At 41.2% G+C, this 16,126-nt stretch overlaps 1 protein-coding gene across 3 annotated transcripts in view; it reads left to right on the top strand.

The window, feature by feature from the left end:
* Positions 1-13,354, top strand: part of PDPK1 (3-phosphoinositide dependent protein kinase 1) — a 142,864-nt gene extending 129,510 nt beyond the window's left edge. For 2 of the 3 annotated variants that reach the window (XM_050967645.1, XM_050967643.1), the window contains 2 exons: positions 251-309; positions 6,200-13,354. In XM_050967645.1, coding sequence (XP_050823602.1) covers positions 251-295 — 45 coding nt within the window. In that variant the 3' untranslated portion in view covers positions 296-309; positions 6,200-13,354. The remainder of the gene's footprint in view (positions 1-250; positions 310-6,199) is intronic. The other variant, XM_050967644.1, reaches the window with a different exon arrangement.
* Positions 13,355-16,126: the final 2,772 nt, after the last annotated feature.

Below are 16,126 nucleotides of genomic sequence, written 5' to 3'. Positions count from 1 at the left end.
CTGAACTGAATGGAACCATTAGCAGTAATCTGCTGATACCTGGGACAGTGGAGAAAACTAATTTCCCTGCTATTTATAATGCTCCTGTTTTTAAATTGTCCGGGATCTTATTGCCTTATGAAGAATTGGGTTAAAGTAAAATAGCCTCACATACCTCAAGTGTAAGTGGATTGTACTTTGCATTGGCTCTGACTCACTTGCAATCTTTTCTTTTCCCTCCCTTTCTTTACACTTGCTGCATGCCATTCAGAGCGAGGATGAAGAGACGGATTACGATATGAATGACTCAGATTAAGTGTAAATGTCATGGTGAGCATTAGCTGCCCTAGGACTTCACCCACACGCTTTCCTCTGCCCCATCTGCCACCTACCCCTCACCAGTACCATGCTCTGGCTAGTCCTAGTGGTGTATTTGTTCTATAGTCATAGTTGCCTTTATTCCTAGTGTCAGGTGAAAATCACAGTGGTAGAAATGGTAATAGACTTTATAGTATGATCTGTTGCACAGATGGTGATGACATGACAAGACCTGTACTGGTTCTTATGTCTTTTTACATAAGTAACACTGGCATTATCAGTCCTTTTAAAGCTATTCTGAGAGAGGGGAAATGCTTTATACAGATTCTAGTGGGAAACATTTTTAGACCGAAATGGTTTTGTATTTTTGTTACATGGCCTATTTTTTCTCTTGTCATGCATTTTGTGTATAATGTCAGCTAATAAAATCTGTGGTAAATGTCTGATTTGGCAACATATTAAGAGTCTTGTCCATCTGAGGTATGTTAGCCAAGGATGGTCCTATTAAAGCACAATATAGGGAGACTGCAGGTCTGCATTCTTTTCTCCACTCTGCCTCAGTCCCTCTGTATGAATATAAACAAGTCACTTAACTTCTGTGCTCCAGTTTCCACAGGTCTAAATTGGAAAAAACCTCACTGGGGAGAGGCCAAGTCCTAATTTACTGAGTGTAAAGTGCTTTGAGATACCTAAATGGACAGTGCTATTGAAATTCAAATTATGATGATGATTTACCAAGGAGTGACCTGACAATGCTTGAAGCAGTGCATGGAGAATAATTAGTGTTTTTGTTGACAATCATTTCTATTTTAAGTCTGCTGTTGCTTATATCTGTTACTTGCTGCTCATCAGGACTCCAATACTGAAAAGCTCAGGTGAAGTCACTGGAATCTGATGGTATTCACCATCTTATAGGATCATACTCCAAATCCTTTCTTACCTGTACCTTTGGAAAGGCAGCCTTTTTACAAATACAATATGGGTTGGAAAAGATAAATTTATCATTCGGTAATAAAATGTTTGAAAAGCATGCATGGGGAAGGTTGCCTACTTGTGCAAAATCTAAGCTTTCATTTTTTTTAAATTAACTGATTTGTCCTTATGGTCATTAAGAAACTTCCATAGATCACATGAGTATAAACTCAGGGACTCTACAAGCAGGCAGCTCAGAGTTTCCCTACGTGGCACAGTGAATAGTGACCAGCATCTGTCAGTTCTTACTCCTGTTCAGAATCCTGTGGACAGCAATGAAAATAAGAACCAAATATATTTTACTTCCCTGCCATGGTTAGGGAGAGGAGGCATTCAAATGTATCGGCAGCTACTAGCCAGAGGCTAGTATGAAAATAAAGCCCATGAGCAGAGTCCAGGGACAGCACCTTTATCCGAACACCTTCCTCTAGCCAAGCAGATTGGCATGGGAGAAGCAGTTGCTTTCTCACCAGGTTGTTGCTATGGACAGTTCCCCCTCTACCCCTTCTCTCATATAGGTCTGTGGAATTAATTCTCTGGGTAATGGCCACCTTGAAAAATGTCCATAGCTTTTTGTGAGGGGGTGGTAGGGCAAATGAATGACATAGGGAAAGAGTGGGAGGTTGATGGGATAAGCTGGGAAAGAGAAGTACAGTGTGTGCACATAAAATATGAGAGAGAGACATATTTGTGGGGTATATGGAAGAAAAGAAACCAAAATGTACAGGGCAGGAGGTAGAGCTCTCAGTGAAGCGAAAGAGAGGTTAGGAGATGGAGAATGAGGAAAGGTGTAGAGGAAACACTTTGAAGATAGCTTGAGAAACATGACCATGATCTGTTACAGGAAAGAGAAAGTGAAGTGAAGCCATGTAGGAAAATGCCTAACCAAAAGCAAGAAAAGGGTGAGGGAGTATGCGTGTGCTGTCGATTGTGATCTGCTTTAGACAGAATTAAATGTTGTGCTAAAGTTACAAGTGACATGCAACTCACTCCTATTATCTCCCTGTGGCACATCATAATAGCTTAGTTTCCTGTGGGATGTAATACATACATCTGGGTTTGGGTTTAGTGTGCAAGAGCTCGGTGCTGTCAGTGGTCTGACTAGACCAGCCGGTGCTCCCTTCTTGTCTGAACTCTAGGACTCTACAGGTGCAAGCTAAACTGAGATGAGCCATGTTGAATCTCATACGAGTGTCTGCATATGCAAGTTTAACTAACTGTGTGATGTTAAACTCAAATTAGTTAATCAGTTCAGCACCACATCTTTAGGTGGATTGACTGTGTGTCATCTAACCTACTGGGGTTCATCGAATAACTTATTCAACTGATCGTTTTCTTTGTGGTATTCAGTCATGGTGGTCACATTCTGCTTGGTGATTATCATATGGTGGAATGTATTAAATAACATAGCCAATGTTTTTTTCCTGCCAGTTGACCAGTCCTAGTAGTAAGATGCATGCTTTTAAAGTTTGATAGTTAACTTGATTGTATTCTGTTCAGAGTAAGGAGTGCCCTCTTCTGTGTTTTGGAAAACACCATATACGGGTGCTGTTGCAATATATATATAATAAATGTTGATTGATAATATTGAAATTATAGTACTTAATTGTTCCTCTAACTTTAAGTTGCAGCAGGCATACTAGCACATGTATTTTTCACCATGGCAAATCCCTTTACTAGCAGTTGTCAAGTAAATTTTCAAGGCCTGACTTTTACTCACTGAATACACTTGTGTTTGCCATGCAGTTTCTTAGAATGCTTTTAATTAACTAGAAGCACAGGTGGTAAATTTTCTTAACGCTGAAATATGTATGTTTTCAATACATACTTTGAAACTTTTCATACTCCATCTAGAAAACCTTTCATGGGAACTTCATAGTAATACTAGCTGTGATCTCATCTGTTGTCAAACCTAAGCAGGAACAGTATACAGCGTGAATAGGAACCGTCCAACCACAAAGTAAAATCCAGGTGCTGCAGGAAGTACTGTTGGTGAGTCAGTAGATGGCACTTTTCCCTCCAAGGGTATGTCAGTGTAAGCTGGTGTGGGCTTGGGCTAAGGGGCTGTTTAATTGTGATGTAGACATTCAGGCTCCTCGCAGAGTCCTAGAGCCCGGGCTACAGCCCAAACGGATACATCACAATTAAACAGCCCCTTAGCCTGAGTCAGCTGGCACAAGCCAGATACGGGCTTTTAATTGCAGCATAGACGGACCCTAAATCATTCCTTAACCAAGATCTCCACTGTAGTGCTAGAGAGCACTCTGCCTCTGAAGTTACCTTTTTTAGGAGAAATCATACAACTGAGGGGTCTCAGTAATTGTAGTCCTTGAAGATCCCAAAGTATTATATACATCAGGAAAGACTATATCCTAAATGGCTGTAATTGATGTGAAAGGCTTATCCATTGTTGGCTGGTTTTGAAACTAGAAAAGTTAATTCCTTGCAATATGAAATTCATCTGTAAGTTTAAACGTCAAGTTTTTTGGTATATTCATTAGTACGGCGCTTCTGTGCCCTATTAAGCAGCTGCCATGTTCTACCCTGCAAGTATGGAGGGACAGGTGTTTGTATATGTATTGTAAAGGCCTGTGAAATTCTTTAGGAGGGAAGGTTCTACTGAGTATCAGTGTAAGATGTTCATGGTTTAAACATTCTGTTCCACTGCAAGTACCAGAGAAGGAACTGCATCACACCAGTGGCTGCCTCTGCCGGGGAATGTGCCTGGTCTGTCATATACCTTCTCCTCGTGATTGGATCAGAAAGTCTTTTCAGCCCCATGAAGGCAGCCACAGGCCAAAAGAGCAAAGTGTCAGGTGGTGCTAATTTCACTGACCAGCAAATAGTGCTCTGTACTTGTCACTGGCACATTTTAAAGTTTTGCTTAGTTTGTCTGACTACTATCAGGACTTCCTCCTTAGTTTATTTGTAGGCTTCCCTGTGGTGCTAATCACCATCATAACTGAGCTCATCATTACTAATCACCTATTACATGAAGAAACTGAGGCTAGTAACCTGAGACACTAATCTAAGGTGCTTGGATACCATCATACAAGAATTTAGAGTCCATACTATGGGGTTGAAGTGAAGAGGGTGGCAACAGGAAAGCCAAAACCACCAGAGGGAGCAGAGGATAAGTGGTGAGCAGATGCCAAGAAAAGACCCTGGATACTTCAGAGGCAAATACTTTAAAATATTTTCTGAAGAGAATTGAGTTTGAGTACCAATTTTAAGAATGTGATTTCTGCAGTGAATATTGTAGCAAATGGGCTTTTCTTGGCAAAATGAGTACATCCCCTCCCCCTACACCAGGAGAGGCTCTTCTAACTCTTCACTGCAAGAGAGTAGAATTGTTCAAACAGGATTTCTGTCTTTTGAGATGCGTGCTACAAAATGGTAGGGAGTTGTTATGCATTTAGGGTTCATGTGCACAAGCTTGGGCCACTTTATCTGGGTTATAGGCTGGTTATATAATGGTGTCCTAAGGGCAGAGGAGGTCTCCAATTCAGTGTAATCTCCTCTGACAAACATAAGGTCATTCAATTGCAATGGGATGGGGCACATGAATCCTGTGAAAGTGTGATTCTGAACATCTCTATCCACTGAATTGAACTCACTTCCTTATAAAATTTAACCAATATGCTTCAAAAAACACCGTATCTCCTAATTGTCTGTCTTCTGTTTCACAAAACATCACAGTATTGGGCAGGATAATACGTGGAAAAGTGAACTCCACGAAGTGTCCCATCCCACCAAAAGAAAGGTTTGCATATAGACTGTGACTCTTCACAGATGCAGGAGAAATTATGCAAGCCAATATATTGCATAAAAATCTATTAAATACTATTGATCAAACATGAAGATATATCTAAAACATTAACTTAACACATCAAACTAATAGCTTTCACGTATTAGTAGCGTACAAATAGTCCCATGGGCAGGGCCACCCAGAGGGGAGGGCAAGTGGGGCAATTTGTCCCGGGCCCTGTAGGGGCCCCCACGAGAATATAGTATTCTATAATATTGCAACTTTTTTTACGGAAGAGGCCCCCGAAATTGCTTTGCCCCAGGCTCCCTGAATCCTCTGGGTAGCCCTGCCCATGGAGTCAAGAATCTGACTGTTTGTTTTTACCATATAACTGACACTGAGAGGGACTGCTTTAAGAGGTCAGGGCAGATACTGTACTGTTAATGCATCAGCCTACTCTGTATAGGAGTTGATCTAGCCCATGCAAGCTTTTATACTCCTGACCTTCAAACACTACTTGCTTTTTCACACTATAATTGTGTCCCTGCCAAGGTTTCCTTGGCACGTCTTGTGCTACTTATGCACATTTCGTTGCTACTCTAAGTGACACAGGTCATACATCAAACAAGGGAGCGCACAGGTGATGTTACTGAAGCAAGTACAATTTAAAAAATCCCAAGTTTGAAAAAGGCAATTCTCCATTTTCCCTGGTAACGCACAAACTAGGCAGCCTTGCTGCTAGGATCAGAGAAACTGGCCTAGCCCATACACCTACTATCCCTGCAGCTCCCTCTTTACCTTCTTGTGACTTTTAGGAGCTCTGTGTTTGGTCTGTGTGCTGTGAACTTTATCGATGACCAATTGCACTCATTTGTCTGATTGATCTCTACTCTTACTGCCCCCTTACAATATTAAATAGTCTCTTTCCTCTTATTAGTGTGACTCAAATAACACTAATGGTGAGCTATTGTACAGGTGGGTTAATGAAATGTAGTAAGTGATGTATAGCCTGTTATCTGTTTTTCTATATTAAGGCATCAGCTTCAGGAAAGTCCCTAAGCCAGCCCTTCGGGCTTTATCACCTGATTGAAATACAGTGATTTCTTTTACTCTCTGCCCCCCTGGCATTAGGTCTGATATTGGGAAATTTTCATGTGTGTAATTTTTAACTGTCTCTTTCAGATTTTGCAAGAGCGAGGTTCCAGGATGTGAAGACCATATTGAACACTGAAGAATATTTCTTTTATTCCAAGATGCAGTGAATTATCACATTGAAGAGGCTTGGCTGTGAGAGGAAGAAATCTGCTTTAGATAATTTTCTGTTGATCTGGATTGAACCATTTATGCCTATAAGCTGGTATAGACTGAATGTGCTGGCTGAAAACATCGCAAGATTATTGAATGGGAAGAGATGATGTGAGAGATGTGTTAATCTTGGTTCTAGTGCATGGTTGTACTCTCTCATAGGCTGAATTATATTGGTCACATAGAAAGAAACAATCATGCACTCATATTTTCCTCTGAGACATGTAGCACTTACATCTGGTGCTGGGTGTTCCAATGTTGATCAGTTTGAAATGATTTGGGTATTAATAATTGCAAACAGTTAAAGGACACTGTATTTGGTGCTACATATATATTACAGCCCATAAATGCAAATATTTGGGCCTACATAGTTGGTTTTGGAATCAATGACAACCCTGGTTTACTATCTTATACTGCACATTCCTTATGGCTCAGTGACACATTTTCTATTAGGTAAGAATGGAGTAGAAGATCATGTGAAACTACCTTGTAAAAAGTTACACCCCAGACAAAAGATTCCCATGAAGAATAGGTGTAAAATACTGACTGGGTTGATGGCTTATTTTAATAGTCAAAGGGAATACTAAACTTGGAAAAAATGTCTTTTGTCTGAGTCATCTCTGATGTTTCTGCTGTCAAAATAACTTCCTCCTGCAAAAGTTAAGCTCCAGTCTTAGCCAAATGTTTAAAAGGAAAATCAAAATTTCTTAAATTGTCACAGCTGAACATCTTGTCTCTTTTGAAATGTTTGTTGCTAACCAAATGTTGTACATTTTAGAAATGCCTACAAGTGTCAAGCTCCTCTTGGATTTTGTTGGGTATTTTAAGAGCTGGAATCTGTGTAGCTACATGGCTGGATAGTGTTAGATTCTGATCCTGGTGAATGAGTTTAAAGTTACCATAAGAGCGCAAACAGCTCACCCCAGTTAAAAGTCTGAATTAATTGCTTTGAATTTTCATGATGTTTACAGTCCATCTCTCTACATTGTTTCAACTATGCAGTTCTTTATGATGTTTCTAAGAATGCTGCCTGAAAACATTTTCACACAGCTGCATTAGGACAGGCCTGTGGTAAATGTTAACACACAAGACTGGAGCTTTTTAGTTCATTGTGTTTTAAACAAAATCAGTAGCATGACTCTTTGAAACAGATGTAACTAAATTGATTGTAGAAAAGTTAAACTCTCGATTCTTGAAGCTTCATTGGCTTGCGTAGCTCTAGGTGGAGCAGTGGATGGGAGTTTAAACCGGATTGTCCAAGACGATCTGGAATTCTAAAAGCATTTTAAACTGTTTCATTAAATAACTTCAGAATTTTTACATATACCATATCCTCTACCAGGAAAATGTGTAATCCTCCACGTGAAAACCAGTTTCTCAAGCGTCTTGGGTCTACCTATATTTTTTAAGACTTATTGTACATTGATAAGTTTGGCATAAGCAATTTGTAAAACCATTTCTAGAAAGCAGGTTATGCGTGGGCTAAATGTTTTGTCATGCATCTAATGCTTGAAAGAGTTTGTAAAGCATTTTGCCACTTGGATGCGGTCTGCACAGGAAGCTGCTGGCCCCTCCACAATACCACATTGATGTGTTTTTGTCTTTTTTTAAGATGTTAGGACCTAACTGAATTTACTAAAATGTAATTATTCTGTAGGGGGAAATGTTTATACTTTTTATACTTTTTTTTTTTGTAGGCATCCATGTTTTATCAGCCTCAAGTTAATGCCTAAATTTCCCCTAAATAGTAACAGATAATCATGTGTATCTAATCATAGCGGTTGGTTTTTCTTAAAATGCATACTAAAGCATTTCCTTTGCTGGAAAAGTCACTGTGTTTAAGCAGCTTGACACGACCCATGTTCTTCAGGTTCCATGGCTCATGGAATTGTGGCCTTTAAAGCTTCCTATTTTCCTGCTGGGCTCTACAGAGTAAATTCAGCATTGGAATAAATGGCTTTTAATGCCTTATAATAATTAAAAATATATATTGATATCATTCCAAAATCTGCATTTTTGTGTGTTGTCTTCTGTTAAACCAAAGAAGGCAGATGATTTGATTTTCATAAACTACCTGAGATCCTTAAGGATTGCAGAAGCAAAACTTGAGTAAGAAACTGAGAAAATTGAAACAACTTGGAGGATATATATGAAAAGGGACCACTTTTAGAGAGTGGCATTTTCACTGGAATACTTTATAGTGTAATAAATTTCCTTTTTTTTTTGGTGTGATTATCTGCACCCTGGTTTACATTGTCCCTTGTAGTAGCAAAAATTATTTTGGGGAAGAGTTTGAATCATTAACATTTTGCACTTTCTCTGATACCTCACAGAGCTATTGTCTCTCACTTCAGCAAAAAAAAAAAATAAATAAATTATTAGGCAAATATCTGGTAAATAATTTTGCAAGCTGCTGTAGCAGACCTGTCAACTAATCTTCTGTTCTTGCTCTTACCCTTATTAATTTCATATTTCTCGAACATCTGAGACATTCACTTAGGTGCATGTACAGTAGAACCTCAGAGTTAAGAAAACATTGGGAATGGAGGTTGTTCCTAACTGAAACGTACATAACTCTGAACAAAACATAATGGTTCTTTCAAAAGTTTACAACTGAACATTGACTTAATACAGCTTTGAAACTTTATTATGCAGATGGAAAATGCTACTTTTATCCATCTTAATTTAAATGAAACAAGCACAAGGACAGTATCTTTACCTATCAAATCTTTTTTTAAACTTTCCCTTTATAATAGTTTACATTTAACACAGTAATGTACTGTCTTGCTTTGCTTTGCTTTTTGTCTCTGCTGATGCCTGATTGAGGCAAATGAGGAGTGTGGTTGACTGGTCTGTTTGTAACTCTGAGCTTCTACTGTACTATCAGATTCTTCTCCTAAAGCCCCAGGAGTTTCCCTTTACTAAAATCTGGTTTCTTTTTGTATTGAAATCTGGTAACTTAGAATAAGGTTAGCTACACTAGCAAGAGGTAGACAGGACGGTCAGGTCAGACTCTTTGTAAGCTACTTTATCAATAGATGAAACAGTATTACAGCCCTAGATTTTAAATCATGAGCATGGGTAGGTTATAGCAGAAGAGAATGAGGGTACCCTAGATCAAGGCAGACAAACAATTAAAGTGGCTTTTCATACAAGGGGCAATTTATCTTTCTTGAGTCAGTTATTACTGTTTTACGGAAGGCCCAATTTCCTGACCTAAAGGTGTACAAACATTCTTCATCTAAGTGTATCGATCATTTGGAGCTACATACACGGACCCAAGGGATGACTTAAGTAGAGACTTAGACTGATTTTCATTGGGATTCTTTAAACTGTTTTAAATGAGACCCAGAAGTTTTACAAATCTTTTAAAAACACAGTAAGTTTTTAAATTTGTAAAATGTAAGTATTACCACAGAAACCACTGTAGACTTAAATCAGGAAAAAAGTGAAACTATTGGTATTGGATTTTGTAATGACCAATTTCTGGCTTCAGGGGAAATAATTAATCGTAAATCAAACACTTTTGGCTGTTTTTCAAACAATACTTCAATCCAAGTTTAATTGTAGTCCCATGAACCATTTTAACCAATTGAAATTGATTATACTTAAAGCCTGAATTGCTGCTCCTCTGTTAAACCTGGGAGCCATTATGAAATTTTTCTCAATCCTTGGTGAGTCTGTATCAAATATAGTCCACTTACAAGTAAGAAGACGACCTTTGTCTGCTCCTTCTGCAAATTCACCCTGAGCTCTGAGAGCCAGCGGGTCTCTTCCCATGTTTCATTTCAGCACCCATTAAAGGTTCTGGTGGATGACTTAAGCTGCAGTTGCATCTGTGCCACTCCATTGTTTTCAAATTCTTCCCTGAATGAAACTCACGCTGTACTTTTCCAAGCAATGGGTTTGCACAGGTGTAACATTTAAAATTACTAAACAAGCTCCTTGATGAATGTCAGATATAATCCAGCCCCTTCTGTAGCTGTGTTGGTTTTGCATGGCTAAAAGTTTAAAAAAAAAAAAAAGTAAAGATTTATTTTGACACTAAAGTTGACAGATCTGTCTCTGATCACACCGAAGGAGCAGGTCTGTTAAGTAATATGGTGGTGTTTTCACATAGCCAGTTTTGAGACAGAGCTGCACTTCAAGCTGCAGAGCTGCTTGTTTCGGGGGTGGGGGAGGAAACAGGTGCTGTTTGTGCAGGGAATCACTGTAGGAATCTACCCCAGCTAATGAATGCTCTCAGGTTCATTGGGAACCTCTGCTATATTCTAGCCTGCAATGAGTTTGAGGTGCAAGGACAGTAACAGCATGTTCTGTCTGAAGCTAATAGTCCAAAACCTGGGTGGTACACTTTAATCCAATCAGTCTGGTGTTTGGGGGAACAGCTTCCTGAGGAGTGCGGGAGAATGTTAGGAAGGGTCTTCACATGGCAACGCTTTAACGTGGCTGTGTATCTGCAGCACCGGCACTGGGAGAGAGCTCTAAAACAGTCTCTCCCACGAGGGAAGTAACTCCCAGCGCTGGTGCACTGTCTATACTGCCACTTTACAGCGCTAAAAGTTGTAGCACTCAGGGAGGGTTTTTTTCACATCCCTGAGTGAGAAAGTTGCAGCGCTGTAAAGTGGCAGTGTAGACAGGGCCTAAGGAATGGGCCTTTTCCTCCAAGTAGAAACCTAACAAAAGAGCCAGCAGTTTGGGTGGCATTCAGGGAGGGTGGGGTGGAGAATCTCTTTGAATTTAATTTGCACCTGTTTGATTTACTCCCTCCATATCATAAACCTTCCCCTTCCCAGGAGATGTAATTTGAAAGAACTGCATTCACTGCTGTTCTTCAGACAGCCCTTGCATCTGGGGTCTTAGGCCATGGCTACACTCACACTTTACAGCGCTGCAACTTTCGTGCTCAGGGGTGTGAAAAAACACCCCCCTGAGCGCTGCAAGATACAGCGCTGTAAAGCGTCAGTGTAATCAGGGCGGCAGCGCTGCACGCTACACCCGTAAGGGATGTGGTTTACATGCAGCGCTGGGAGAGCTCTCTCCCAGCGCTGCCACTCCGACTACACTCACACTTCAAAGCGCTGTCGGGGCAGCGCTTTGAAATTCCAAATGTAGCCATACCCTTAGGAAAGAGGGTTTCTTTTCTTCAGCAGCATCCCTGTTGGCTCAGAAGCCTGGGACTAGAACTGCTGATGGCCAGCAACTCAAAACATCCCATTGCTAACAGAAGGCAATTTTGAAATATGTAAGTCCTGAAGTTGCTCCCTGTTTGTTTTTGTACATTTTATATTGCATCTGTTTCCTGCTTTAGGGACCATCTCAGGATCCCAGTTAGATCTGTGTATGTAAAATAGGCGACTGAGGAACGGAGAGAATCCCATCAGTATTCACTTAAATGTTCAGGAGACTCTCCAAACTCCCTTGGAAGGTAACTGGTAGTATCGGTAGTATCGTAAAAAAAAAAAAAATGAGGAGTCCTTGTGGCACGTTAGAGACTGCAAAAGGCAACTGTCTTTAAAGGCTTATTGCCAAATAGATGCTTTAAAGGGCTATATCTTCCACACTTTATTATTCAGTTTGCCTAAGGTAACTATCGCAGACAGAAGGAATTCTCAGCGCTTTGAATTCAGACATGCTAAGGGCTAATACACCTCCCATGGCTAATTGGAAGTTCCAGTTAAACGTGAATAAATATTTTTAAAGACCAACTATTGCATTTTTCTAACATCTTCTAAACTCTGAACATCCATATTAGAAACATTATGAGCCAATCACAAATAGCAGCTCTTTAATTTTTGTTACACTCCAGCCTCCATCGTGGTAGGACTGCAAGTGCAGAAGACAGCACAATCAGCTGTGTGTCTCTTGTGTAAATATTGAAACTTAACAGCTTCTGTTAATAAAACTGGGAATAAGGAGACTTTGGGAAGGTTCTCCTTCCTCGGGAAATAGTCATTGGTTATTCCATTGCAGTTTAGCTTCCCTTTACTTTGGCCAAGTCTAACAAGGAATACAGTCTTGTAAAACTCAGGAACGCTGTTGCAAATGTAGCTGTCAACGAATATTCGAAGGGCTGTTATTAGGATATTAGTGATAGTTACATTGACTGCCATGGAGAGAGAGAAATCTACATTATAGCGTAGAAAGCTATCTTATTACTTCTGGGTGATTTCACGCTTTTACTGTAACACTTGTGTAGACAGTGCTCTCCCTCAGAAGTTAAAGGACTGAAGGCTGAGCTTAAATTTTGACCCGCCTTAACAATGGTCCCATCTCCAAGGCTTGGCTTTCTGGAATCTAGTGGCTAATGGATGTGTGTGCCTGGCTCATGCTCCATTTGCAGATCTTTTCCCCCCTAAAGCTTATGCGCACTTAACCTAAAGTACACTTGGCCCACATGTGTTTGCCAGGAAAGAGCAAGTGCCTATGCACTATAGGCCAAATAGTGCCAATCTGACTACTAGGAACTGAATCAAGACCACAGAACCATTTTCTTTATATCACTGAACAGATATCAGAGGGCAACTACTTTCAGCCACTGCTGACTTGAGCCCGATTTGAACCTGGGTTTGAACATCTTCATTTCCAATGGCCTGGCCAGGTCTCCTTTACCCAATTCACCAGTTTTATTGGTGGTCTGACAGTAAGTTGTGCTTCAGCTGTTTGTGTTAAGGTCCAGGAGGACATACTTGCAATGTTTTATTTCCTGGATAGTGGATTAGCAATAACAGTTTCCTTTTGTGCCAGTTCATTATCTCTGAAGTGTTCTTATTGCAGCAAAGTTTGAATTCTGACATGGCTTTAATGCTTTTGCATGAGCCAAGATGATTAGCATAGAAATTGACATGGAGCTGAATCCAGAAATTTCCCTGGATAAACCTCTAGTAGGGCTTCCCAACTTGTTTTAAGGTAGATGCCATTACCCATCATTTTTAGAACAAATATACAACTAAAATGTGTATGGGTATTTTTAACCTCCTTTTCGTAACACTATTGTAAAATGCATGAAATAAACCTGTTTTTCCCTTTTAAGATATTGTCTGATGTTTGAAATCTTTTTCCCAAACTCCTGTGACTGCTGGTATATCATAGCTGATAACCCCCGAGTTTACTACTACTGACACAGTTTTCTATGGTTTCTACACTGCCATGAAAATTTTTGGTCACTAAAGGCTACCAATACCCTTTTAGTAGCCATTGGGGACATAAGAAACTTGCTTTATTCACTGTCAGGTTAAAAGAACTTTTGCTGCTAACTACTAGAGTGGGTATAATCTTCTCCTGTAATGCATGTACTGTTGGAAAACATACACCAAGACGTGGGGTGGAAAGGAGGGTGAACACAGTCCAAGATCCAAAAAGGGACGGAGCTGTTGCACCAAGCGTTTCACTGCCTAACTTTTAGATGCTTAGAAAATCCCAGGAACAACCCTGCCATCCACAAAGCTTAGTTAGGTGCCCTACGCTCCTATACAATGAATGTGGAGAGAGAAGCACCTTACACTGTAATCCATGAAGCCAGCCTATTTTAGGAACCACCTGAAATAGCCAATGGGAGAGACTGACAAGAGGGGTGTGTGCAGAACTCTATCCCTGCAAATAAGTGCCTAAATACAGGTTGCAGGGAGGGGCCTTGCTCTGTTTTGCAATCCTCAAATGGGAACCAGACCTCTGATGTCAGGCAGCTTAAGCACCTAAGTTTCTTGTGGGAATTATTAGATTCCTTCCTTGCTTGGAGGAGGAAGTGTTGCTGCTGTCGCTGCAACCCTTCTAACCTTTAGCCCTGGTCTACACTACGAGTTTAGGTCGAATTTAGCAGAGTTACATCGATTTAACCCTGCACCTGTCCACACGACGAAGCTGTTTTCTGGATTTAAAGGGCTCTTAAAATCTATTTCTGTACTCCTCCCCTGACAATGGGATTAGCGCTGGAAATCGACATCACTGGGTCAAATTTGGGGTAGTGTGGACGCAATTCAACGGTATTGGTCTCCAGGAGCTATCCCAGAGTGCTCCATTGTGACCGCTCTGGACAGCACTTTGAACTCAGATGTACTAGCCAGTTACACAGGAAAAGCCCTGGGAACTTCTGAATTTCATTTCCTGTTTGGCCAGCGTGGCGAACTCAGCAGCACAGGTGACCATGCAGTTCCCCTAGAATGTTTCTACGCTCCCCCTATCATCTCCGTCCCTGAGGTTATAGCAGATTAGAAGGCAAGAAAAACGCACTCATGATGACATGTTTTCCAAGCTCATGCAGTCCTCCCACATTGATAGGGCACAGTGTAATGCATGGAGGCATTCAGTGGCAGAGGCCAGGAAAGAATTGCTGTGTTTGCTTAACGGCAAAAGTATCATGCCTCGCTAGTGATCCTGCTGAAGCCAGATCGCTGTGTCACATGCACTCCATGCTGTGTCAGCCTTGGGCGGGCATGACCGCTTTGTGAACAGGAAGGCCATAGATATAGACATGAGATAGACGTTCACCTAACAATTGAAACATCACCGGTTCGAAACTGGGTGGAACAGGTCACAGTTCCTTTTTCTGACTCCCCTCCTGCATTTTTAGTCTTAGAACAGACCACGCTATGAAATTTTATTTCAAATTACATCAATTATGAGTTAAATAATATGGAAGCTCTCTCAGTTATAGTCCTGGGTTCCTTACCCTTTCAGCTGCTCTGATAAATTAACATTTTTTTAGGGGCGGGGGGAAATTTTGATGAAGCCTTTTATAGGGACTAATGCTATCTAGGACTCTGAAATAATCTTAGACTGCAATCCTTCGTTCTGGATTTGTCATTCCACAAGTTGAACTGCTCCTTACTACTGTCCAGGCTTCATGAGCCATGGGAGCAAGGGGCAGGCTGGGTTAGGTGCTACCACGTGATGATGCTGACTGGGAGAGCAGCCTGAGGCAAAAGCCTCCAGCTCACATGATATTCCAGGCAGGACTGAATCTCCATGAGATGAAACTTAAAGAAAAGAATGACCTGGAGTCACTCTCATTCGGTGCTCTAAGAGGAGGATAGCCAGGTCTGTGCAGGCACCCCTGATTGACCTCACCGAGGTCGGCCAGCAGAGGGGAGCTGAACGGGACCCTGGCTGGCAGAAGCCAGCAGACGGAGCCCCAGACTGGCAGCGAGCTGAGTCACTCACCCCATTGCTGGTCTGGGGCTCGGTCTGCCGACCTGCTCAGCCCACTGCCTGCCTGGAGTTCCGATCATCCAGGCAGACAGAGGGCTGAGCGGGTCCAGTAGATGGGACCCCGGAAAAAAGGCTCAAAACGATTGTCTGATGTTGCTTTCACGGAGGGGGGGTTGATGAAATGTACCCAGAACCACCTGCAACAAAGTTTTTGCCCCATCAGGCATTTGGAGCTCAACCCAGAATTCCAATGGGTGGTGGAGACTGCGGGAACTGTGGGATAGCTACCCACAGTGCAACGCTCCGAAAGTTGACGCTAGCCTCAGCACTGTGGATGCACTCCACCGAGTTAATGGTCTTAAGTGGGTACACACACAATTGACTGTATAAAATGGATTTCTAAAAAATGAACTTCTATAAATTTGACCAAATTTTATAGCATAAACATACTCTTAGCCAGTAGTTAGAGCACTTGCCCGGGATGTTAGAGATCCAGATTCAATTCTTTCCTCTTCCAGGGGGCAGGGGAGAATAGGGAGGATTATGAACAGAGGTCTCCCATCTCTCCAGAGAGTGCGCTAACCACTGAGCTATGGAATAATCTGGTGTGGGCTCCCTCAATTTCTCCTGTTGAAGCTGTTCCATTCTAGATAAATA

This window comes from Gopherus flavomarginatus, chromosome 9, assembly GCF_025201925.1.
Source record: "Gopherus flavomarginatus isolate rGopFla2 chromosome 9, rGopFla2.mat.asm, whole genome shotgun sequence".
In the NCBI taxonomy this organism is placed as follows: domain Eukaryota; kingdom Metazoa; phylum Chordata; order Testudines; family Testudinidae; genus Gopherus; species Gopherus flavomarginatus.
Note: the sequence above shows the minus strand (reverse complement) of the source record. Positions and strands in the feature narration are given on the sequence as shown.